The sequence below is a fragment of the Henckelia pumila genome, chromosome 3 (genome assembly GCF_033568475.1).
Source record: "Henckelia pumila isolate YLH828 chromosome 3, ASM3356847v2, whole genome shotgun sequence".
NCBI classification, from domain to species: Eukaryota; Viridiplantae; Streptophyta; class Magnoliopsida; order Lamiales; family Gesneriaceae; genus Henckelia; species Henckelia pumila.
The window spans coordinates 67,456,284-67,482,511 of NC_133122.1; the positions used below are offsets into that span (position 1 = coordinate 67,456,284).

General features: G+C 41.1%; 1 protein-coding gene across 1 annotated transcript; it reads right to left on the reverse strand.

The window, feature by feature from the left end:
* Positions 1-22,112: 22,112 nt before the first annotated feature.
* Positions 22,113-25,078, reverse strand: LOC140892252 (probable pectinesterase/pectinesterase inhibitor 54). Its single transcript, XM_073301088.1, has 3 exons — positions 24,730-25,078; positions 24,028-24,633; positions 22,113-23,020 (listed from the first exon to the last, which is right to left on the reverse strand). Exons 1-3 carry the CDS (start codon positions 25,034-25,036, stop codon positions 22,329-22,331), a joined length of 1,605 nt encoding a protein of 534 aa, XP_073157189.1. The 5' UTR covers positions 25,037-25,078; the 3' UTR covers positions 22,113-22,328.
* Between the last annotated feature and the right edge of the window lie 1,150 nt (positions 25,079-26,228).

Sequence of the window (26,228 nt, forward strand, 5' to 3'; positions counted from 1 at the left end):
TTGATTTTTGGGTGGAAGAAGATTTTTGGGTAAAATTTTGAAAATTTAATTTTGGAAAATGTTTGATATTTTTCTCCTGCTTTTCCTTCTTATTTCTCCTTATTTTGGCTCCTTCTTCTTCCTAATTCTCTTCATGAATCCCACAAATTTGGGACAACTTAACTGATGAAAAAGGCTTGAAATGAGGTCTATTTATCAATGTTCTAAAAAACGTTAGGCGGTAGACGGGCGATGACCCACCGCCTAGCACCTAGCTGTCAAGACGGGGCCAATGCGGTTTTTTTTTAAAAAAAACCTAAATAATAAATAACTTGGAATATTCACGAGTTTTACTATAAAATATAATTTTTATATCTTATATTTTTTAGTTTTTTTTACCAAATTCTTATAAAATTTTAATAATAATAATTATAAAACAACAACAACAACAATATTTCTGCGCTTCTTCTTTATTTTTGTGTTTGACTTTAATTTTTGTTTGACTTTATTTTATGCGCTTCTTCTTTATTTTTGTGTTTGTTTCTCGCGTTGCATCTCTCTCTTTTAGTTTTTGATTTTTAATATTTTTTTTAAAAAAATAGTAACCACCTAGGCAGATTTCTGTCAGCCTAGGCGACTTGGACGCAGCCTAGGCGAGAGATTGGGCAAAAAACGCCTAGAAGCATAGCCTAGCAAAAAAACGAGGCGGTAGGCAACCGCCCCGCCTAGGCGGCGCTTTTTAGAACCCTGCTATTTATAGATGGAGAATGAAGGAAAAGAGTGAAAAGTGTCTAGGCACTAGTTCAAGCCTAGTTCTAACGTATCAAGCTTAAGAAAATAATAATAAAATAAGAAAAATATATAATTTATTATTTTATTTACTATATTTTTATTTTAATTTGTTTTTGATTTATTTGGAAGCATATTTCATGCGTTTTTTTATGGCTTGTAATACTCAATATGTGTTGTGAATAAAATTCATCTAAAAGAATTCAGTTATTTACTACTTTTCTTAGAAATTTTGAGGAGAATAGTACTAGTAAAATTAAATTAAAAATTTCAACTAAACACATATTATTTTTTAGGGGTGTTACAAGATAATTATTGCATTATTAATAATTCACTAATTTTTTACAATACTTTGAAATCAAAACAAAATTATAATTATGAGTTTGTTTTAATAAAATTATTAAAAATAATAAAATTATGTTGGCCTATAAAATTCAAAATCATAAATAAATTTTTCAATAAATAAAATTTAACTTTTCTTATCAACTCTTTGAATAAAAATTGATTTTATTTTTATTTTTTCCGTTTATGTTTTTTTTCCTTCGTATTTTGAGTTATTATGTAAACTATCATATTTTTATTTAAAAATATATTTTAAAAATAAGATATAATAAAATATACAAAGGTCATATAATTACATGAATAATTTTACAAATATCGATAACAATATTGCAAAAAGTATGTCAAGAGTCTATAAAAATGTAGTGACCCGTAACCCAATTAAGGTAATTAAGGGATTAATCAACAGGAAACGAACCATTAAGAACTAATGGAGATCGGAAGCTCCAAAGGTGGGAACGAAAGTTCCGATAGGATCGAAAGCTCCGAACGGTGATCGGAAGCTCCGATCATGAAGTCAGACATGAGCTCAGCAAAGTGACGTCATTGCTTACGTGTTGATGTGACATCGGAAGTTCCGATGCGGTATCGGAGGTTCCGATCGAGGATCAGAAGTTCCAATCACCATCTATAAATAGAAGTACCGAGTCTCATTTTCACTCGCACCTTCCCTCTCTTCTCTCTCGATTCCTAGGCCTTTTAACTCAGATCTAGGGAGTTCCAGGCGTCCTATGAGGAATCCGAAAGTGGCATAGCGATCCAGGCGTCGTAGCGGAGCTGTGGCCTAGTTTTGAGGCAAGCGACAGCAAAGGGCTGACGACGGACGTAGGTATAACTTTGGCCTCCTAGAAATATTTAAGAGTATGAAATAACTTAGTTAAGACTTTTAGAGCTTATTTAATGATGCACAGATATTTGCATTGTAGACACCTTAGTGTGGACTAGTAGGAGTGTGATATAGACCAGTGGTGCTAGGATTTGCCTGTAGTGTTAGAGGTATGTAAGTACTGACCGAGATAGCCGGCATGATATATTTGCTTATATGTTGCATGCGTATGTGCTATATGTTTTACCAAGTTTTACGGCTTTAGCACATGCATGTTTTTACACCGAACTGCATCTGGTGTGATGTGAGTCATGACAATTTCCATCGGTGATGAGTTACTCCTTATGGATTTGTGTCAGGGGACACTTAGCCCCTGGTTTTGCTATCACTAGGAGCGACCAAGACGGTGGAGTAGACACTATAGTGGATAGGGGAATATACGAGTACCCTGCGAAGTCGCTCTCTTAGCACGGTACTGTATATTCATGGCGCCCTAAGTAGACTGTTTTAACCAGTATTTTTAAAGTCATTTGCTTGCTGCATATTAGTCTATATATCATTGCTTTCGTATTGAGCGGTGTCGCTCACGCCCTGTGTTGGTTTCTTTTTGGGATTCCTTGTGGCAGGGAAGGTTTGAGGCTGGACGGTCCAGGTGACTTGCAGCAGGGTTGAGGTTGTTACCTGTTGCAGCGAGGTTTTAGTGGTAGGGTTTGTTACCCTAAGAATTTCGATCTGGTTGTATAAAAGTATTTATACACTTTATTGTCGTCGGTTGTATTCTGCCGATTGGATTTATTGTATTTTAATTATTCCGCTCTTTACGCTTTTAATATTAATGCATGCGCTAATCAAACTCTGATTTGGTAGTGGACTCGGGTAGGGTCGCTAAATTTATTGGTATCAGAGTGCATTGCAACTGGGAATTAGTAAATCGTATTAATACATTATCTGTTATTTAATTTACAGATGATAGATTACGACGAGAGCCACGACAGTGGAGGTGATGGTAGTTGGGACGGTGGAGACGGTCGTCGACATCACCGTGGACACCGCAAAGAGCGGAGGAGAGTCAGCATGCATAGGTTTATGCAAGTGAGCCCTAAGCCATTAGCTGGAGGCGAGACCCCAGAGGCTGCTGAGGACTGGCTAGAGAGGATGGAGCATTGCTTCAGAGAGTTTCATTTCACAGATGCAGAAAATATGGAGACTCTTGGTTTTCTGCTAGAAGGTCGAGCGAGAAAGTGGTGGAGATCTACTTCCGCACCATTTGTAGCAGCTAGAGGAGCAGCTACTTGGACTGAGTTTCGTACCGTTTTCCAGAGATTGTATTTTCCTCCAGCCCTTCGTCAGACGAAAGCTAGTGAGTTGCTTGGACTGCGACAGGGGACGATGACTATTGAGGAGTATCAGCAGAAGTTCTTTGATCTTCTACCTTATTGCCGCACATCGATGAGAGTTCCGTAACCAAGTATGATCATTTACTTCAGGGTCTTAACCCTGAGAATCACCAGATGGTTGCTGTTGGGAGTGACATGAACTATGAAGGTTTGGTGGACCGTTGTCACCAGGCAGAGGACAGTTTTCGGAGGAACCGGTCTATGATTCCTTCCTTTTCATCCAAACCGACTAGTTCTTTGGGTCCGAGGGGTTCGTCTTTCAAGAAGCAGGGAGGCAGTTCTTCTTCTTCTTCTAGATCTAGAGAAGTGCATCGTTTCGGTAGTCAGGGGATGAGCCGTTGTCGTCAGTGTAGGCATAAGCATCCACGAGGCCCGTGTCCTCGATCGACTGGGGCGTGTTTTCAGTGTGGACATGAGGGAAACATGAAGAGAGATTGTCCTAATCTTATGGGAGGAGCTAGTGGTTCTGAAGGATCCCAGGCTTCAGTACAGCAACTGCTGCACCAGTATCAGCAGCAGCCCTGTAGTAGCCCGGTTCCATTTTACAAGATTAAGTGATTTTAAACATGTTAGAAAATGACATATAATTTTGAAAGTGTCAAAACATGTTTAAGGAGTCCTTATTTGGTTAAAATAAGTGGAAAATCAGATCCGAAACGTCCGAAAATTGTAGGGTAGGTCCCGGGGGTCCAAAACCAGTTTGGAAGCATCCGAAAACAGTTCGGAAGAAGCGGTTCGATCGGAGCTTCTGAACCAGTTCGGAGCTTTCGATCCCCGTTCGGAGCTTCCGATCCCTGTCCAGTGCCAAGTGTCTTCGAGGATTGAACACATAGCTGCAGGTGGAGATCGGAGCTTCCGATCCTACGATCGGAGCTTCCGATCGTGGCCTATAAGTATGGATTCCGAGGGCCACAATTTCACACCAATTCCTATCTTTCTCTCTCGGTTTCAGCCTAGTTTTAGGAGTTTAGGAGTGATTCCATCCTTCCTAGGCTTGGTCCGGAGGTTGGCGAGGCGCTCCAGGGTTGCGGTGGAGTGGTGCCCAAGTTCTAGGGCAATCGTCATCAGTGGGCTAATGACGGACGCAGGTATAGCTTTGACTCCTTATAGTAAATAGGGAGTATGCTATAGCACAGTTAAGGCTTTTAGAATATTGTTATAATGCATGAGTATTTTGCATTGTAGTGCGGATTATAGGCTTGGACTTTAGAGCTGGTATAGCTTGCCTAGTAGAACTAAGGTACGTAAGTACAGACTGAGATAGCCAGCTGAATATACATGTTTATGTGTTGCATAATTATGTGTTGCATTATTATCTGTCATAATATGCATGATTTACTGTTCATGATTTGTATGCGGAATTTGCATACCATGTTGTTCCTGTTATCCTTTTGAGATAACCAGTTGTTCTAGGGTCGCTCAGCCCTAGGGTTGTTGTTATTATACGATCGGGTACCGTGTGACACCCACTGAACCGACGGGGCAGCGTGTACGGTTTTTTACCCAGGACAGTGATAGTCCAAGATCGGGTTCAGTATGTGTGGCACCCACTAGATCTTCGGAGCAGCGTGCGCATACTGGAGGCTCCTATGAACTGAGCATGATTTTCCAGATATGATCCCAGTTACCTAGATCATTCATAGTTCATGTTGCATGCATCATATAGACCTGTATATTCAATACTTTACGTATTGGGCGTTAGCGCTCACGTCCCTGCTTTTATCTCGGACACCCCATTCGACGGGGCAGGTTTTGCAGGTGGACCAGGAGCGAGATCAGTAGTTGATCGGTGACCAGGGCTTGGTAGCAAGGGTCATCAGAGGATTCCTAGATTAAAATTTTATTCGGTATATATTCGATTTGGTTGTATCAAGATTTATTTATCTTGGAATTGTTTGTCTTTAAGATTTTCCGTTGTTATTTCTCTGATTATGTTTAATTAAGTTAAATGCATGCTTAAGTTTTGATTAGTAGGTGATCACGGCGCGGGTCACTACAAGCCTTCTCATCAGCAGTACCAGTAGTCGCAGCCATTGCCGCGACAGACTTCTTCCCGTGGTCATTCTTCCTTACGGCCACGTGTTCAGGGGGAGGTCTTTGCATTGAACCAGGAGCAGGCGGAGGCAGACAGTGACCGTATGATTGCAGGTACCTGTAGTTTATGTGATTTTCCTGCGTATGTCTTGATTGATATGGGTGTGTCATACTCATTTATCTCAGCACATTTTGCTAATAAGTATAGATTGCCGTTCATTCCCTTAGACGTGCTGTTAGTAGTTTCTACTCCGATGGGTAGTGAGATCTTAGCTAAGCGTCTAGTGGTTGGTTGCTCTTTGGATTTCGAGGGGTATCAGCTTAGTGCTAACCTGATGATCCTAGCTATGGAGGATTTCGACTGCATTATTGGGATTGATCTCTTGACTACCTACAGAGCGATAGTAGATTACTATCAGAGGTTTGTTCAGTTTTGTCCTGAGGATGGTGAGTCATGGTACTTCTATGGTGAGGGAGCGCGACCTCCGATGACAGTGGTTTCTGCTCTGAAAGCCCGGCGTGCTTTAGAGTCTGGCGGGCAAGACTACCTTATCTACGCCATCGATGCATCCTTGGAGGGACCAGACATCCAGGAGATACCCATAGTCCGTGAGTTTCCCGATATGTTTCCAGAAGAGATTCCAGGCTTACCACCAAGGAGGGAGATCGAGTTTGGCATTGAGTTAGTGCCAGGGACAACACCGATTTCTAGAGATCCGTACCGTTTATCACCCTCTGAGATGAGAGAGTTGCAGAATCAACTTCAAGATCTTCTTGATAAGGGTTACATTTGGCCGAGTGTTTCTCCATGGGGAGCCCCATTACTTTTTGTTAAGAAGAAAGATGGGTCGATGCGCCTTTGTATGGACTACCGACAGCTTAACCAAGCGACGGTAAAGAATAAGTATCGTCTTCCGCGGATAAATGATCTGTTCGATTAGTTACAGGGTACTTCTGTTTACTCAAAGATCGATTTGCGCTCGGGATATAACCAGTTGAGGGTTAGAGAGGAGGATATCTCTAAGACAACATTTTGTACATGGTATAGTCACTACGAGTTCTTAGTGATGCCGTTTGGATTGACGAATGCTCCAGCAGTCTTCATGGATTTGATGAACAGAGTATTTCGTGACTTTCTGGATAAGTTCGTGGTGGTGTTCATCGACGATATCCTGGTGTATTCTCGCAGTGTTGGCGAGCACGTTTTCCATCTCCGTGCAGTATTGCAGATACTAAGAGAGAGGCAGTTGTATGCTAAGTTGAGCAAGTGTGAATTCTGGATTGATCGAGTTGTCTTCCTTGGTCATGTAATTTCACGAGACGGTGTTTCCGTTGATCCTAGTAAAATGGAAGCCATTTTGAATTGGTCACGCTCGACGACAGTTTTGGAGATTCATAGTTTTCTTGGGATGGCAGGCTACTACCGGAGATTCGTGGAGAATTTTTCTCAAATTTCTAAGCCTTTGACGCAGCTGACGAGGAAGATGTATGTTTCGTTTGGATTTCGGAGTGCGAGAAGAGTTTTCACGAGCTGCGGCGTCGTCTGACTACAGCTCCACTATTGGCTCTACCGTCTGGATCAGAAGGCTTTGTAGTTCACACTGATGCTTCTCTCCAGGGTTTGGGATGTGTGTTATCGCAGAGAGGTCATGTGATTGCCTATGCCTCTAGGCAATTGAAAATTCATGAGGAGAACTATCATGTACATGATTTAGAGCTTGCAGCCATTGTCTTTGCTCTTAAGATGTGACATCATTATTTGTACAGTGAGAAGTTTGAGATCTTCACTGATCATAAAGGTTTGAAGTACTTGTTCACTCAGGCTGAGTTGAACATGAGGCAGCGTCGTTGGATGGATTTGCTGAAGGACTACGATTGTGAGATCAAGTACCATCCAGGTTCTTCCTATCCAGTTGCGGATTCTCTTAGCCGCAAAGTGTACGTGAGTTCGCTTCGTACCAGCTCAGTTGCGCGAGTGGTAGAGGAGTGTTGTTCCTTGGGTTTTACTTTTCGAAATAAGAAGGAACAACAGGGAGTTTGCATTTTGTCAATGCTTGCCGAACCAGCCTTGTATACTCGTATACGTGAGTTGCAGGCCGTTGATCTGAAGATGCAGAAGTTAGCCCGTTTGGCTCAGGATGAGAATACTTCTAGTTTTCATTTGCAAAATGATGGTCTGTTGTGTCTCTCTGGACGTGTGGTAGTTCTTGATGATTCCATGTAGTAGCCCGTACCCTAATTGAGTAATTAAAGGATTAATGCTAATTAAATAAATTGGATATCGGACGGATCGGAAGCTCCGAAGGCACGATCGGAAGCTCCGAACAGGATCGGAAGCTCCGATGAGCGATCGGAATCACCGATGATATTACATCATCCATGACGATTGGCTAGATCGGAAGCTCCGATCACCCCTATCCGGAATCAACAAGTGATATTTTGACACGTGGCAGATCAGGATCTTCGGAAGTTCCAATGGCAGGATCGGACGTTCCGATCGAGGTTCGGACGTTCCGATCAAGGATCGGACGTTCCGATCGTTGTCTATAAATAGAAGGCCGGGGCTTCACTTTCCTTTGCCAATTCCGAGTTTTCCTTTCCATTCTAGTCCTTTTGGAGCTGTTCTAGTCTTCTTAGGCTTGGTCCGGAGGTCGGCGAGACATTCGGGAGTCGTAGCGGAGTTGTGTCCAAGTTCTGGAGGCATCGACATCAAAGGGCTAACGATGGACGAAGGTATAGCTTTTGCTTCCTATAAATATTTAGGAGTATGCAATAGCTTAGTTAAGGCTTTTAGAGCACTTTAATGATAGTAGTATCATTTGGCAGTGTAGAGCAGACTATAGGCGTGGACCTAGAGTTGGTAGAGCTTGCACTGTTTTGAGGTACGAAAGTACTGTTCGAGATATTCTGACTGAGTATGCATGTATTATGTGACTGCATGATTTATATGCCATGATATTATGCTGCATTCATTTGCATCTTGCTGTATCTCTTTCGAGATGTCTGTTAGTAGGGTTGTACCCTATCCTATTAGTAGATGGACTTCCATCGAGTTGGGTCCGGTGTATCCATGGTTATCTCGGTATGGGAGCCACCTCCTGAAGCGACGGCACAGCGTGCTACATACCAGGGCCCGGTCTGTCTCTGTTATCTGATCCTTGACCTCGAGTCTATAGGGAGTTCACTTTGCATGCATGTATACTCATACTCTCGCACTGAGCGTTTTATGCTCACGTCTCGTACTCTGTGTTTCTGGACACCCTATTCCATGGGGCAGGTTTGCGATTGGACGAGGAGGGTGGATCCAGGAGGGGCTAGTCAGTGGTTGGCCAGCTGGAGCTTCGCTTAGGTTTTATTACTGTTGTTTGGGTTTATAAAGCTATTCGATTTGGTTGTATATTATTTGGATAAATTACAGATTCCTTTACTTGGGATTGTATAATATTTATGGTTTCCGCATTTTCATTCTGATATCTGTTTATTTAAGTTAATTGCATGCCTAAGTTCTGTTTAGTAGGTGATCCAGGTAAGGGTCACTACATTTATGGTATCAGAGCATGCAAAAGAATTCTTGGGATTTAGTCTCATCATGAGGTATTTTTGTAGATGGCAAATCGTGACGACCGGAGTTCTCATGGCAGTGTTGGTGGGCGTTGGGGTAATGCCGACCGGGAGCCTCGTCGAGAATGGCGTCATTGTCATCATGACGACGAGCGTTTCACTGTGCGTCGATTCTTAGCTATGGGTCCTAAGCCCTTAGTTGGAGGTGAGTCTCCGGAGGATACGGAGAACTGGTTAGACCGCATGGAGATGACTTTTCAGACTTTCCAATGCACCGAGGAGCAGAAGGTAGAGACCCTTGGCTATCTTCTAGATGGGCGTGCGCGCAGGTGGTGGAGGTTTACTTCTGCACCTTTTGTTGCGGCGAGAGGAGTGGCCACCTGGGCCGAGTTCCGCACAGCTTTCCAAAAGCGGTATTTTCCTCCGGCACTCCATCAGTCGAAGGCAGGCGAGCTACTGAGTCTGCGACAGGGAGCCATGTCTATCGATGAGTATCAGCAGAGGTTCTTTGATCTGCTATCCTATTGCCCCGAGATTGCTGATAGCTCAGAGATGAAGTATAATCTGTTCCTTCAGGGCCTTAACCCTGAGATCCATGACCGTGTGGCGGTTGGCGACGACATGTCCTACGAGGGTTTGGTGAGCCGTTGTCACTAGGCGGAGGACAGCATTCGGCGGAACAGGTCTTTCCCTTAGTCGAGGCCTACTAGTTCTTTGGGTCCCCATGCCCAAACTTTCAAGAAGTCTGGATCTTCTTCTTTCTCTGGTTCTGGAGGTGTTGTCCGTTACGGTAAGAAGGACAAGTGTGATCACTGTGGGAAGAACCATCCATCCGACAAGTTCCGTAGAGCTTCTGGAGCTTGTTTCCGTTGGGGAGAGACTGGTCATATCCGGAGGGATTGTCCACTGTCTGGGGGAGGCGGTTCTGGTTCTGGTTCAGGATCGGGTTCTCAGGCCACCGTATAGCAGAGGTCGCAGGGACAGTCTGCTGGGAGTTCTCATTTGAGGCCACGAGCTTCTGGCCAGGTGTTTGCCCTGAGACATGATCAGGCAGTGGAGGAGAATGAGAAAGTCATCGTAGGTACATTTCTGCTTTTTGGTATACCTGCTCTTGTACTTATTGACACTGGTGCATCTCATTCCTTCATTTCTGCACGTTTTGTTAAGAGGCATAAGTTACCATGCATTGCACTAGTCGTAGTGATGTCTATTTCTACTCCGACGGGCCAATCTGCTTTGGCTAAGCATCTAGTGATGGGTTGCCCTTTAGAGTTCGAAGGAAACATTCTGTTAGCGAATCTCATGGTCCTGGCGATGGACAACTTTGATTGCATTCTGGGAATAGATATGTTGACTACCTATCGAGCTTCAGTGGACTGCTATCAGAGATTAGTACGCTTTCATCCGGAGGGGAGTGAGAGTTGGTTTTTCTATGGTGAGGGAGCGCGACCCCCGATTCCTTTGGTATCAGCTTTGAGAGCCTGTCGAGCTCTAGAGTCTGGCGGGGAAGGCTGCCTTATCTATGCAGTTGATTTGTCCACTGAGAGTATTGGGATAGAGAGCATTCCTGTTGTGGATGAATTTCCAGATGTATTTCCTGATGAGATTCTGGGTTTTTCCTCCTGCTAGGGAAGTCGAGTTTGGCATAGAGTTGATGCCGGGTACTTCGCCTATTTCTAGAGCACCGTATCGTCTGGCTCCGTCAGAGATGCGTGAGTTGAAGAATCAGCTACAGGATCTTTTGGACAAGGGGTACATTCTTCCTAGGATATCTCCTTGGGGAGCTCCTGTTCTCTTCGTGAAGAAGAAGGATGGGTCGATGCGGCTGTGCATTGACTATCGGCAGCTGAATCGAGTCACTGTGAAGAACAAGTATCCGTTGCCTCGTATTGATGATTTGTTCGACCAGCTGCAGGGCACGTCAGTTTACTCCAAGATTGACTTGAGATCTGGGTATCATCAGTTGAGAGTCCGTGATCAGGACGTAGCCAAGACTGCATTCCGTACTCGCTATGGGCATTACGAGTTCCTAGTGATGCCATTTGGTTTGACTAACGCGCCGGCTATATTCATGGATCTGATGAACCGTGTCTTCAGGGAGTATTTGGACAAGTTTGTCGTGGTCTTCATTGACGACATCTTGGTGTATTCGCATAATACGGAAGAGCATGTTTCTCACTTGCGGTTGGTACTGCAGACTCTTCGAGATGAGCAGTTGTACGCTAAGCTGAGTAAGTGTGAGTTCTGGATGGATAGAGTGGTCTTTCTTGGCCATATCATATCCAGGGAGGGGATTTATGTTGATCCAAGCAAGATTGAAGCGGTACTTAATTGGTCGCATCCGACGACAGTTGCTGAGATCCGTAGTTTTCTGGGTCTAGCAGGGTATTATCGTCGCTTCATTCTGAACTTCTCTCAGTTAGCTCGACCGTTGACGCAGCTTACCCGCAAGGGTGTGGATTTTGAGTGGTCCTCCGAGTGTGAGGAGAATTTATGTGAGCTTCGACGGCGGTTGACTTCTGCGCCGGTTTTGGCATTACCGTCAGGATCTGGAGGGTATGTGGTTTACACGGATGCTTCTCTTCAGGGGTTAGGTTGTGTCCTGACTCAGAATGGGCATGTGATCGCATACGCTTCTAGACAGCTGAAGCTTCACGAGGACAACTACCCAGTCCATGATTTGGAATTGGCAGCCATTGTGTTTGCTTTGAAGATCTGGCGTCATTATCTGTATGGCGAGAAATTTGAGATCTTCACCGACCATAAAAGTCTCAAGTATTTGTTCACTCAGGCGGAGTTGAACATGAGGCAGAGACGTTGGATGGACTTGCTTAAGGACTATGATTGCGAGATTAAGTACCATCCGGGAGCTGCTAATCTCACCGCTGATGCCTTGAGTCGCAAGGTGCGACTATCCGCACTTCAGATTTGTTCGATGTCTAGTGCGATCAGTGACTGTTGTACTTCAGGTTATACCTTCAAGCATAAGAAAGGTATGGAGAGTATACAGATGTTTGCGATATTATCTGAGCCAGCCTTGTATTCGCGGATCCGAGATGCTCAGATGTCTGATTCGAAGACCCAGCGTTTAGCTCATCTAGCTAACGAGGGTAGCTCGTCTGGATTTCATTATCAGACAGATGGCTTTCTGTGTTTGTCTGGTAGGCTTGTGATTCCGCAGGATGAAGAGTTGCGAGAGGAGATTTTTTCTCAGGCACATCGCACTAAGTTGAGTATTCATCCTGGGAGCAACAAGATGTACAAGGATCTACGTACTCGTTTCTGGTGGAAGGGAATGAAACGCAGTGTTTATCAGTTTGTTTCGAGATGTTTGGTGTGTCAACAGGTCAAGGCAGAGCACCGACGACCTGGAGGATTGCTTCACAGTCTGCCTATTCCTGAATGGAAATGGGAGTTTATCACAATGGACTTTGTGACCCATTTGCCGGTATCCCCGAGGAACTGTGATGCTATCTGGGTTGTGGTGGACCGACTCACCAAGTCAGCGCATTTAATTGCCTATAGCCAAGAGTACTCTGTGGATCGCATGACACAGATGTACATTCAGGAGATCGTTCGACTTCATGGAGTGCCTGTAAGCATTGTCAGCGATCGGGACCCCAGGTTTACTTCTAGATTCAGGGGGAGTGTTCAGCGTGCGATGGGTACTACTCTCAGTTTGAGTACTGCCTATCATCCGGAGACTGATGGTCAGTCGAAGCGCACTATCCGTACTTTGGAGGATATGCTTAGAGCGTGCGTCATGGATTTTGGTTCAGCCTGGCAGGATCATTTGCCGTTGATCGAGTTCGCTTACAACAACAGCTATCATACTAGTATTGGGATGGCACCTTTTGAGGCGTTGTATGGGCGACGTTGTCGTACTCCACTCTTCTGGGAAGAAGTGGGGGAGAGACAGGCTGAGGGACCGGAGTTTATCCAGCAGGCGATAGATATTGTTGATCAAATCAAGAAACAGATTAAGACTGCATAGGATCGTCAGGCCAGCTATGCTAATATCAAGCGTAGGCCTTTGCAGTTCGACGTCGGGGAGAAAGTGTTTCTGAGAGTGTCACCTTTCCGCAAGATTCTCAGATTTGGCCTTAAGGGCAAGTTGTCTCCCAGGTTTATCGGTCCGTTTGAGATCTTGGAGAACATTGGCGATTTGGCTTATCGACTAGCTTTGCCACCGCATCTATCCAGTATTCACGACGTGTTCCACGTATCTTTGTTGCGATGGTATGTGGCGGATGAATCTCATATTCTGCAGCGGTTTGAGGTTCAGGTAGACAAGGATTTGACTTATGTTGAGAAACCTCTTCGTATCCTGGATTATAAGGATAAGGTTTTACGGAACAAAGTCATTCCTTTGGTTTTAGTTCAGTGGCAGCGCCGAGGCACTGAGGAAGCTACTTGGGAGCTTGAGGACAGGATGCGTAAAGACCATCCTGAGTTGTTTTGATTTCATTCTTTAAGTTGTATTCAGTTGCAAACTCTGTAAACGTTTTATTTGAATAAAGAATGTTTCTGATTTCTATATTGGCATTCGGTACTTAAGATCTGATTTCGAGGACGAAATATCTTAAGTGGAGGAGAATGTAGTAGCTCGTACCCTAATTGAGTAATTAAAGGATTAATGCTAATTAAATAAATTGGGTATCGGACGAATCGGAAGCTCCGAAGGCACGATCGGAAGCTCCGAACAGGATCGGAAGCTCCGATGAGCGATCGGAATCACCGATGATATTACGTCATCCATGACGATTGGCTAGATCGGAAGCTCCGATCAGGATCGGAAGCTCCGATCACCCCTATCCGGAATCAACAAGTGATATTTTGACACGTGGCAGATCAGGATTTTCGGAAGTTCCGATGGCAGGATCGGACGTTCCGATCGAGATTCGGACGTTCCGATCAAGGATCGGAAGTTCCGATCGTTGTCTATAAATAGAAGGCCGGGGCTTCACTTTCCTTTTCCAATTCCGAGTTTTCCTTTCCATTCTAGTCCTTTTGGAGCTGTTCTAGTCTTCTTAGGCTTGGTCCGGGGGTCGGCGAGACATTCGGGAGTCGTAGCGGAGTTGTGTCCAAGTTCTGGAGGCATCGACATCAAAGGGCTAACGACGGACGAAGGTATAGCTTTTGCTTCCTATAAATATTTAGGAGTATGCAATAGCTTAGTTAAGGCTTTTAGAGCACTTTAATGATAGTAGTATCATTTGGCAGTGTAGAGCAGACTATAGGCGTGGACCTAGAGTTGGTAGAGCTTGCACTATTTTGAGGTACGAAAGTACTGTTCGAGATATCCTGACTGAGTATGCATGTATTATGTGACTGCATGATTTATATGCCATGATATTATGCTGCATTCATTTGCATCTTGCTGTATCTCTTTCGAGATGTCTGTTAGTAGAGTTGTACCATATCCTGTTAGTGGATGGACTTCCATCGAGTTGGGTCCGGTGTATCCACAGTTATATCGGTATGGGAGCCACCTCCTGAAGCGACGGCACAACGTGCTACATACCAGGGCCCGGTCTGTCTCTGTTATCTGATCCTTGACCTCGAGTCTATAGGGAGTTCACTTTGCATGCATGTATACTCATACTCTCGCACTGAGCGTTTTATGCTCACGTCTCGTACTCTATGTTTCTGGACACCCTATTCCATGGGGCAGGTTTGCGATTGGACGAGGAGGGTGGATCCAGGAGGGGCTAGTCAGTGGTTGGCCGGCTGGAGCTTCGCTTAGGTTTTATTACTGATGTTTGGGTTTATACAGCTATTCGATTTGGTTGTATATTATTTGGATAAATTACAGATTCCTTTACTTGGGATTGTATAATATTTATGGTTTCCGCAGTTTCATTTTGATATCTGTTTATTTAAGTTAATTGCATGCCTAAGTTCTGTTTAGTAGGTGATCCAGGTAAGGGTCACTACATTCCACATTACGAGAGGAGATTCTATCTCAAGCTCATCGTAGTAGATTTTCTGTACATCCTGGTAGGATGAAAATGTACAAGGATCTACATACAAGGTTTTGGTGGAAAGGAATGAAGCGCAATGTTTACCAGTTTGTATCTCAATGCCTTGTGTGTCAGCAGGTCAAGGCAGAATTTCGACGACCCGGTGGATTGCTCCAGAGTTTAGAGATTTCTGAGTGGAAGTGGGAGCATGTGACGATGGATTTTGTCACCCACTTTCCGATGTCTTCCAGGAACTGCGATGCTATTTGGGTTGTTGTTGATCGATTGTCGAAGTCCGCGCATGTAGTAGCCTGGTTCCATTTTACAAGATTAGGTGATTTTAAACATGTTAGAAAATGACATATAATTTTAAAAGTGTCAAAACATGTTTAAGGAGTCCTTATTTGGTTAAAATAAGTGGAAAATCAGATCCGGAACGTCCGAAAATGGTAGGGTAGGTCCCGGAGGTCCAAAACCAGTTCGGAAGCACCCGGAAATAGTTCGGAAGAAGCGGTTCGATCGGAGCTTCCGAACCCCGTTCGGAGCTTCCGATCCCTGTCCAGTGCCAAGTGTCTTCGAGGATTGAACACGTAGCTGCAGGTGGAGATCGGAGCTTCCGATCATGGCCTATAAATATGGGTTCCGAGGGCCACAATTTCACACCAATTCCTATCTTTCTCTCTCGGTTTCAGCCTAGTTTTAGGAGTTTAGGAGTGATTCCATCCTTCCTAGGCTTGGTCCGGAGGTTGGCGAGGCGCTCCAGGGTTGCTGCGGAGTGGTGCCCAAGTTTTGGGGCAATCGTCATCAGCGGGCTGACGACGGACGCAGGTATAGCTTTGACTCCTTATAGTAAATAGGGAGTATGCTATAGCGCAGTTAAGACTTTTAGAATATTGTTTTAATGCATGAGTATTTTTGCATTGTAGTGCGGATTATAGGCTTGGACTTTAGAGCTGGTTTAGCTTGCCTAGTAGAACTAAGGTACGTAAGTACAGACTGAGATAGCCAGCTGAATATACATGTTTATGTGTTGCATTATTATCTGTCATAATATGTATGATTTATTGTTCATGATTTGTATGCGGCATTTGCATACCATGTTGAGCCTGTTATCCTTTTGAGATAACCAGTTGTTCTAGGGTCGCTCAGCCCTAGGGTTGTTGTTATTATACGATCGGGTACCGTGTGACACCCACTGAACCGACGGGGCAGCGTGTACGGTTTTTTACCCAGGACAGTGATAGTCCAAGATCGGGTTCAGTATGTGTGGCACCCACTAGATCTTCGGAGCAGCGTGCGCATACTGGAGGCTCCTATGAACTGAGCATGATTTTCCAGATATGATCCCAGTTACCTAGATCATTCATAGTTCATGTTGCATGCATCATATAGACCTGTATATTCAATACTTTACGTATTGGGCGTTAGCGCTCACGTCCCTGCTTTTATCTCGGACACCCCATTCGACGGGGCAGGTTTTGCAGGTGGACCAGGAGCGAGATCAGTAGTTGATCGGTGACCAAGGCTTGGTAGCAAGGGTCATCAGAGGATTTCTAGATTTAGATTTTATTCGGTATATATATTCGATTTGGTTGTATCAAGATTTATTTATCTTGGAATTGTTTATCTTTAAGATTTTCCGCTGTTATTTCTCTGATATGTTTAATTAAGTTAAATGCATGCTTAAGTTCTGATTAGTAGGTGATCACGGTGCGGGTCACTACAGCGCATTTCTTGCCTTATAATCGGGACTTTACTTTCGATCGGATGACACGTCTATATGTGCAAGAGGTTGTTCGTCTGCATGAAATTCCGTTGAGTATTGTCAACGACAGAGATTCGAGGTTTACCTCTAGGTTTTGGGGTAGCTTCCAGCGAGTTCTTGACACTACTCTGAGTTTGAGTACAACTTATCAACCGGAGACTAACGAGCAGAATGAGAGGACCATTCGTACTCTTGAGGATATGCTTCGAGCTACAGTCATGGATTTTGGTACAGCGTGGCATGACCACTTGGCGTTAGTGGAGTTTGCTTATAACAACAGTTACCACAGCAGCATTGGCATGGCACCATCCGAGGCTTTGTACGGACGCCGCTGTCGTACACCTTTGTTTTGGGACAAAGTTGGCGAACGTCAAGTTGAAGGTCCACAGATGATTCAGCAGATGACCGATGCAGTGGAGATGAACCGTAAGAGGATTAAGGCAGCCCAGGATCGACAGGCTAGCTACGCTAACACTCACCACAGACCATTACATTTTGAGGTATGGGAACATGTGTTCCTGCGAGTGTCACCTTTTCGGAAGGTGATGAGATTTGGACTCAAAGACAAGTTGTCTCCGAGATTTATTGGTCCGTTTGAGGTTCTTGAGAAATTTGGAGACATGGCTTATCGTTTAGCTTTGCCACCGTATCTTTCTAGTTTCCATGATGTGTTTCACGTGTCCTTGCTGAGGCATTACGTGGCAGATAAGTCGCACATCTTGCATCCGACTGAGATGCAATTGGATCAGGATCTGTCCTACGTGGAGAGACCTCTCAGGATTCTTGGCAGGAAAGACAAGGTGCTTCGCAATAAGAGCATACCTCTAGTAATGGTGCAGTGGCAGCGCAGAGAAACTGAAGAAGCAATTTGGGAGCTGGAAAGTCGGATGCGAGGTGAGCATCCATAGTTGTTATGAGATTTTGTACTTTTCTTTGTAAGAAAGATTTGTACTTTGTAATGTTCAGTTGTAATAAATAACATTGTTTGACTTTCCGTGTTTTTCTCTAGACTTAAATTTCGAGGACGAAATTTCTAAACCCGTAACCTAATTAAGGTAATTAAGGGATTAATCAACATGAAATGAACCATTAAGAACTAATGGAGATCGGAAGCTCCGAAGGTGGGAACGGAAGTTTCGATAGGATCGGAAGCTCCGATCATGAAGTCAGGCATGAGCTCAGCAAAGTGACATCATTGCTTACGTGTTGATGTGACATCGGAAGTTTCGATGCAGGATCGAAAGTTTCGATCAGGATCAGAGGTTCCGATCGAGGATCGGAGGTTTCAATCGCCGTCTATAAATACGAGTGCCGAGTCTCATTTTCACTCGCACCTTCCATCTCTTCTCTCTCGATTACTAGGCCTTTTAACTCAGATCTAGGGAGTTACAGGCGTCCTATGGGGAATTCGAAAGTGGCATAACGATCCAGGCGTCGTAGCGGAGCTGTGGCCTAGTTTTGAGGCAAGCGACAACAAAAGGATGACGACGGACGCAGGTATAAATTTGTTCTCCTAAAAATATTTAGGAGTATGGAATAGCTTAGTTAAGGTTTTTAGAGCTTATTTAATGATGCATGAGTATTTGCATTGTAGACACCTTAGTGTGGACTAGTAGGCGTGAGATCTAGACCAGTGGTGCTAGGATTTGCCTGCAGTGTTATAGATACGTAAGTACTGACTGAGATAGCCGACATGATATATTTTCTTATATGTTGCAGTATGTGCTATATGTTTTATCATGTTTTACGACTTTAGCACATGCATGTTTTTACACCGGACTGCATCTGGTATGATGTGAGTCATGACAGTTTCCATCGGTGATGAGTTACTCCTTATGGATTCGTGTATGGGGACAATCAGCCCCTGGTTTTGCTATCACTAGGAGCGACCACGACGGTGGAGTAGACACTATAGTGGATAGGGGAATATACGAGTATCCCGCGGAGTCGCTCTCTTAGCACGATACTGTATATTCATGGCGCCCTGAGTAGACTATTTTTACCAGTATTTTTAAAGTAATTTTCTTGCTGGATATTAGTCTATATATAATTGCTTTCGTATTGAGCGTTGTCGCTCACGCCCTGTGTTGGTTTATTTTTGGGATTCCTTGTGGCGGGAAAGGTTTGAGGCTGGACGGTCCAGGTGACTCGCAACAGGGTTGAGGTTGTTACCTGTTGCAGCGAGGTTTTAGTGGTAGGGTTTGTTACCCTAAGACTTTTGATCTGGTTGTATAAAAGTATTTATACACTTTATTGTCGTCGGTTGTATTCTGCCGATTGAATTTGTTGTATTTTAATTATTCCGCTCTTTACGCTTTTAATATCAATGCATGCGCTAATCAAACTCTGATTTGGTAGTGGATTCGGGTAAGGTCGCTACAAAAAATCTGTTTGCAAATGTGTGAAAGAGTTATAGAATCTGTTTTGAAATATGTGAGATTTTATGAAAGTCAACAAAAATCTATCAAATTCATCGAAGTCCATTTAAAAAGTCACTGTGTATTCAAAGTGGGAGATTTAATTACTTTCATTGAGTTTGGTGGAGTTTAAAAGTCAATAGGTATTCAATCTAGACTTTTATAAACTCTACAAAAATCCAGAGGTATCCAAAATAGACTTCCGTGGAGTTTTTAAAAGTAATGTGTTATTCAACATTGACTATTAAAAACTTCATAAAAGTCTAGAGGTATTCAAATTTTCAAAGGATTTTTAATGACTCCATGAAAGTCATTGAAGTACAAACATAAAAACATAATGTATAATGCTAAAATGTCAAGATTTGTCTTTGATTCATCCTCAAGATTTGAATGGACTTCTAATTATTCATTTCTTCTCTCTTCTTTCAAATAATATTTCTACATATTTCTATCTTTTCTAATTCAAATCACATTTCTATAAACACATTTTCTCTTCAAAATTTTCTAGTTTTTAGCCGAGTTTAAAAATATTTATAATTTGTTGATTAATTAATTTTTATAATTTGAAATTCAAAATTTTAAAAAACGCCAAAAATTTCAATTTTTTGAATTTTTTCGGTTGGAATTTTTGAATTAATTTTTTATTTTAATACATCAATTATACAACTAATTTTAATATTAATGACATTAAATGATACTACAGAAAACTAAATATATTATGATAGGTAAACATATTATTTTCGCCATCATACTATAATTTTAAAACTTTTGTATTTGTTTGTAGATATTTAACTATCGATATTTTCAACGCCGTTCAAGTTATAAAATCTAGATTTCTGTTTACAATTCTATGACATTTTATAAAAATCAATAAAAATCTGTCAAACTCCATAAAAGTCTGTCATTTTAAAAATCACTGAAAGTCATTAAAATTTTGAATTGAATATACCCCTGTAAAATATTAAAATAGGCCAAATTTTTTTTTTTGGGTTCTTTATAAATCTTTAGATATACATATTTATATATATTCCGTACCAACCATTGAGGTTACACTCAACTATTGGACATACAATTCATCATATCCAATAGATGTGTGTCACATCATTGATGGGCACAAATTTGAAAACGGTAAGTGGACAACATAAAAAAATTATATATATATATATATATATATATATATATATAACCTAATTATATAGAGATGTATATATATAGAGAGTTTTTTTCAAATGCCCATCTATCATGCCCAATACTATGCCCATCAATGATGTGACACTATTCTATTGTACCTATAATTTATCACATCTTTATCACATCCAATTGAATAGTACCACATCATTGGTACTATTCAATTGGATGTGATAAAGATATGATAAATTGTAGGTCCAATAGAATAGTACCACATCATTGGTACTATTCAATTGGATGTGATAAAGATATGATAAATTGTAGGTCCAATAGAATAGTGCCACATCATTGATGGGCATGGTATTGGGCATGATAGATGGGCATTTGAAAAAAACTCTCTATACATATACATCTCTATATAATTAGGTTAGCTATAGTTTACGAATTAAAACTAATTTTTTCACCTAAAACTATAATATAAATATTTTTGGGCGCCCTTTAACACTTGGGCTCGTGGCAGAGATCTCTTGGGCCTCCCACTCATGCCCAGCCATATATATAATTACAATGCGGGAAATGAGTTCTGTTCAGCGTGGATCGAACACACGCCTCTGTGCAACTACTGGGAAAATTATAAAGAGTATGCGGATGGGATCTTTAATTTAGCATCATACTTATTTCTTAATATCTATTGAATATGAATATTATCATACTTATTTCTTAATATCTATTGAATATTATAAAACATAATTTATCATATAAAATATATTTAAAATTTCAAAATCCATAAATTTAATTCGAACATATTATCTAAATGCATATCTCGTAGAAAGTAGAAGTTAGTCTTCCGTAATTTTTATGAGTTGAAAGAACCGTGACCATATCCTCCATGTGGATTCCAATTATTCCATGCAATATATAGGTCAATAGTCTATAGTCTATAGTCTAATTCTATATAGGATAATATAGGAGACCCTAGCTATCAAATTAAATAATAATATTCGAATTTTTAGGGACCTTTTCATTTGTTTGTTTTGTTTTTGAATTTTTTTTTTTTGTGGCCAACATTATATCATACAAAAATGGTCCCTTGATTTAACTTATTATAGTTATTGTCCTTAATTGGAAAACGAAAGCTTATTTAACCAAGTATAACTTTTTTTAATTATAGCCTAAAAGTTGGTGATTGAGAGATAAGTGTGTTTATAAGTCTCTTCACACCGACACTTTTTGTGCCATAATTTTTTACGAATGGATCAAGCAATGATATATATAAAAATAAAATATAAAGCAAGACAAGTTGAAAGTACAAATAAAAATATACTGTTAATCCAATTTATAACTAAAAAGTAGAGAAAGGAGATAGGTTGTTGGGATGTAATATTAATATATGAAATTTGAGCTATTGTATTATTTAAAAGATTGAAATCTCACGATTAGTATTAATTATAAACTTTTAAAAAAATAACAAAATTTTAATCTTAGCATTATATATTCACCATATAAAAAGTACGGATTGTATCTAAAGTCTTTTTTTTTCTATATAAATTTATATATATTTATATGAGTATAATTTTACATATTTTTTTTTTATTAAAAAAATTTAACGTGATCAAATACATGGAGCACACTTCGTCTATATTTAGAATGTATTCTTATATGGTAAATATTTATAATATAATTTGATTGAATATTTTATGTTTTAAATATATTTAACAAATTTATTTGTATTTTTTTATTGTTTGAAGGTTCATACATAAACAGCATACAATGAACACATGATAAGCTAATTTATTTCCAGTAAAATCCAAAAAATAATAATTAATTAAACACATAAATAAGTGAAACATTATTTAGTTAAATTAATAAATAAACACATAAATAAGTGAAACATTATTTAGTTAAATTGGCATCTTCAAAATTAAAACATAATAATAAAAACCTATACAGTGCTTTTCAACCTCCCATCACAATCAAAGCTTCGATCAGCCGTAAATTTTATCTACATTTTTTAAACAATATAATATAATATAGTCATATGTGTACGTACAGAATATAAAATTTATTAAAAAAATCACAATTTTTTTCTAAAATCTTTGAAGACTTTATATATAATAATAATTAAACAAATTACTGGAGCCCAGAAACGAAAGAAACACCAGTGGAAGGCAGCCATGAATTCCCTCCGATCAAATTAGCCACCGTAAACTTGGAAGCCTCCGACGTCCCGATCACGCTAAAACCCGGCCACTTCACCCTGCCGGAAGTATCGGCTCCGGCGCCGGCGTTGTCATACTCGGCAAAATACAGCGTCTTGTAAACCGAACTGCCGTATCCCGGCCACTCAACCCAGCCGCGGGACTGGATAACTCCGTCGATATTCGACTGCATCACCACCGCCCTCGAGTATTCCTTCCACGGGCGGCCCAAGTACGCTTCGTGCGAGCTGGAGAAACCGGAACCGCCGGTGATCTTGCAGTTCTGGAGCGAGAATCCCGTGTTCTGTCCCGGGTCGCTCCGGCCGTTCGCCAGGATGACGTCGTACGCGCCGCCGATGCGCGGGCGCTGGAAGTACAAGGAGCAGCTCTGGAAGACGGCGGCCGCGTTGCCGAAGATGAAGTCGACGGTGCCGTATATGTCGCATTCTCGATAGAACTGGCGCAGGGAGAGCGCGTACAGTGTGTCTTGATTGCCCACCAGGCTGCATCTGTATAGCACGGAGCGGTCCGATGCTATCGTCAGCGCTATCGCCTGCCCCGCGGAGGCGCCCGCCGAGTTCTGAAACCCGATGTCCCGTGCGATGAATCCGTCGCCGGTGATCGCTGCAAAATATTAGTAGAGGCTTATAACTTAATATACAAAAAAAAAGCCTAATTCATTCATAAGTTGACTATTTTAAACTTGACATAGTAATTATTTTTTTATTTTATTTTACTTTACTTCTAATCCTATTTTAGGATAGGTCGATGCTACCTTTCGGAAATTATCCGAATGGTACATCTAAGAGCTCAATTTTTTTTCATTTGAACATCACTAGTGAAAAAAAATTGGACCCTTGGATCACTGTCCATTTGCTAGCATCGACAAAATCTTCTATTTTGTATTGAACATCGCTGACATTTTTAAAATTTAATCTTATTATAGTAAATTTTCTTATTTTAGTTATAATCTATTTTGTTATGAATATCGTCGAAATGACTTCTAATGTTGTTGATTGTGTTGTTTACGTGGCAAATCATAAAACATTAGATCTATCATTGGAGTATTAGTCATATGCTAGGTTGAAATCTATTGTTGATAATGTGTCGGATATCACCTGATATGACGCTAAAAATTAGTGAATCGATAAAATGTCTCAAGGAGGTTCTCCAATTTTACCAAATACAACTAAGAAATCTAATTTTGCATGATTGAAAACAACATTTCGATTGATGAGAGAATCAAAAGTAAAAACAGGTCAATTCAGGGGATGAGTTTGGTAATTTTTCCATTACCATTTATATACAGAGCACAAATTTGCAATTAAAATAATTAGTTGTTATTCTAAGTTAAACAGTTAAAACAGATATAATGGGAAAATTTGTATTGGTGCCAATGCATTAAAAATTTCCCAATCTCTCATTCTTTGATTTAATAATAGTCGGAAAAAGACATGAACATTTAGATTACGTAGTGTTTACCTCCTGATTTAGAAAATCCAGACAGGGAAACCAAAGTTTCTATCTGAAAAAAGGTATAATTTCAGAAAGACATGTCTTTTTTTTTTTTTTTTTCTACCCTTAAAAAATTCTTTGAAAACCAACAGAAAAAGAAGTAGAAGAGAACTCACAAAAAGTTGAAGATCCCCGGAGGGAAGATCCCTTGCCCACACTGCTACTTGCATATATGATGGTAGAAAATTTTCCATCGCCAATCAAAGTGATCCCATCTTTACTCGTGCTGATTTTCTCATTGTACTCACCAGATTTCACATATATCACGTACCGGCCTCCGTTTGCGGACTGGATTGCATCCGAGATCGTGTCGAAGTCCCCGCTTCCATCTTTGGCAACGACGGCGTCCGCTTTGATCGTCTCCGCGCTTTCGAGCAGTCTCCTGTCCCTTTTCGACAGCCAGCTCGGGAAGTTTTCGTCCCCAAGAAGTCGTCTCGATGTCGTGGGGACCCCGTCTCTCGGATTCCGAGTTATCCTGTTCGCCAGGGCCAATGGGTTGCTGCACAACTCGGAGAGATAGTCCATTTTCTTGTAAATTTCGGACAAGGCAACATTTGACAACACGTGATCCTCGACTGTATCCTTGCAAGTTTGTAGGAACGTCAGAGCTGCACTGAGCCATGTTTGGATGTCTTCTTTGTACTTCTCCGGGGATCTCTGGATCGCCTCCTTCGCCTGGTTGAGTCGCCTCAGCGCCATTTCGGTCAGTTCTTGACAGTCATCTGGTTCAGAAAGATCGTTAAAAAGAGAATATATATCGTTACATAAATGTAAATTTAACCTCTTTAAATGCTATATTAATATATCGTGGTACGTACCGATGGCCGTCCGGGCTTGCTGTGCTTCTAGGGAGATGAAATGCGTGCTAAGTTGGGCGAAATTGGACCGGGGCAGCCCCGTCTGCGAGATGGTTTTGTTAACAAGGGCATACAAGAAATCATTGTTTTGAAGATTCTTGGATCCTAATCCTGTCAATGTTTGCACACACAAGTTTGGATATCTAGTGTACCCGCATTGAGTTGAGATTTCCTCTGTATAACTATTAGTCGATGCCCAAGAAATGGCACTTAGACTTGGCAATATTGCTAATAATAGAAAGACAAGTTTGCAATTTGTGGCTCCCATTTGGCTTCAAAATAGGGTTAATTAAATTGGGAGCTTTTTTTATGTTATGGTCGGGTGAATGAATGAATGAATTTTAAATGTAGCTAGTTGGTTTTATAGAGCTAGGAAGGGACCTTAATTGGTTTTTTGGGTACGCAAGTTTAGAACTTTTTGCCAGTAGTTTGGTTGTCAATTTATGTGTACGCAGCTAGCTACTTCATGGCAGGCATCATCATATCCGTTGGGGAAAATTCTTGTTTATTTGGTTCATATAATAGAGTTTATAATTAAGCAGATTTTATAATTTACAGATACGAGATTTAATAAATATGATTTAAAAAATATAGAGCTCCGACTTGAAGTCAAAAGTTATTTCGTTAGGGATTCAACATAATACAGATCCTCTGGAGCAGGGGAAACAATACCACTTGTCGTGCAGTTGAAACTAGGGCTTGTTCGGTATGGTATATCGAATTTTCCAAATAATATCGTATATCACATCAAAAAATTCAATATTGAAAAACATGATACCGATATCGTTAGGGGTGGGCATTTAGTGTCGGGTATCGGTTACCCGACCCGATTTTACCACAAATATATGGATTGATTTTAAAAATACCACTAACGATACCACTTGTCGTGCAGTTGAAACTAGGGATCGTTCGGTATAGTATACCGAGTTTTCCAAATAATTTCGTATATCGTACCGAAAAATTCAGTATTGAAAAACATGATACCGATAGCGTATCGAATTTTTGGTATATTGAATTTTTAGTACCGTATAAATTCATACAGATACCGTACCGAAATTTCGGTACACTGACATTTCGGTACGGTATCGGTAAAATACCGTCTATACCGAAGAATCCAAAATACCGTCTATACCGAAGAAGTGTGAGCATAAAAAATTCACAAGAAATAAGAAAATATATATATTTATGAAAATTTAGTTCGGTATTTCGCTCGAAGTTTTGTAAAACTCATACCAATATTGATAATGAAAATTTGCAGTATATTTCGGTAAGATAAATGTGGTATACCGAAATTTTCGGTATGTTTTCTCATCCCTAGTTGAAATAATACAATTTTGAGACTCATACATTTTTTTTGTTTTGAATTGAGATGATTTTGTGAACATCTATTGTTTCAATTGAACAACACCATATGTACCCTTTCGATAAGCTCCATGTATAAAAAGATTAATAACGATATA